A 633-nucleotide genomic window follows, 5' to 3' on the forward strand; every position below is an offset into this window, starting at 1 on the left:
CCGCGCCACCGGCCACCCCCGCCGGGCCTCCACGGCGCGGTGCGCGGCAGGACGGCGAGCCGCCGGGAAGCCGGTCTCTCCCTCCCTGCCTCTCTCCCCTCCCGCCCCGCGGGGCCGCTTACATTTTCTGCACAGGTTTCCGCCGCTTCCGACTGGCGTAGGTGACATTGGGGTTCATCCTGCCGCGGGTCCAGCGCCCCGCGCCGCAAGCTCCACCGGCCGGGGGCCGCCGCCCTCCTGCCCGCCTCGCCCCGGCTGTCGGGAGGGGGAGAGCCCCCCCGGCGCCGCAACCGGCGCCGCAACCCTCGCCTCGCCTCCCCTCGCTTCGCTCGCGGGCCCCGGCCCTGCTGCCCGCGGCCGACCCGGAGCGCGCTCGGTCGCTCGCAGCGGCGGTGGCGCCTTCCCCGGCCGGGCGAGGACGGGAGGCGGAGGCGCTACGGGGCGGGGATCCCAGGTGATGGGCGGCGGCTACACCCACTCGCCGCCCCCGGAGGGCACAGGTGTGGGGGCGGCCGGGGCTTTCCAGCGCCGCTCCCCCCGCGTCTCCCCGCCGAGGCGACGCCGTCTCCCGGCCGGCTCCCTCTGCGGCGGCGGGAGGGTGCGCGGCGGCCTCTGCACCCCCGCGCGGCCGCC

The 633-nt window shown here is 80.1% G+C and overlaps 1 protein-coding gene across 1 annotated transcript in view; it reads right to left on the reverse strand.

Annotated features, from left to right (window-relative positions):
* AHR (aryl hydrocarbon receptor) overlaps positions 1–208 on the reverse strand; it is a 62,312-nt gene extending 62,104 nt beyond the window's left edge. Inside the window, exon 1 of the mRNA XM_010577630.1 lies at positions 123–208. Coding sequence (XP_010575932.1) covers positions 123–178 — 56 coding nt within the window. The 5' untranslated portion in view covers positions 179–208. The remainder of the gene's footprint in view (positions 1–122) is intronic.
* Between the last annotated feature and the right edge of the window lie 425 nt (positions 209–633).

The sequence above is a fragment of the Haliaeetus leucocephalus genome, unplaced genomic scaffold (assembly GCF_000737465.1).
Source record: "Haliaeetus leucocephalus isolate CR32 unplaced genomic scaffold, Haliaeetus_leucocephalus-4.0 Scaffold566, whole genome shotgun sequence".
Classification (NCBI taxonomy): domain Eukaryota; kingdom Metazoa; phylum Chordata; class Aves; order Accipitriformes; family Accipitridae; genus Haliaeetus; species Haliaeetus leucocephalus.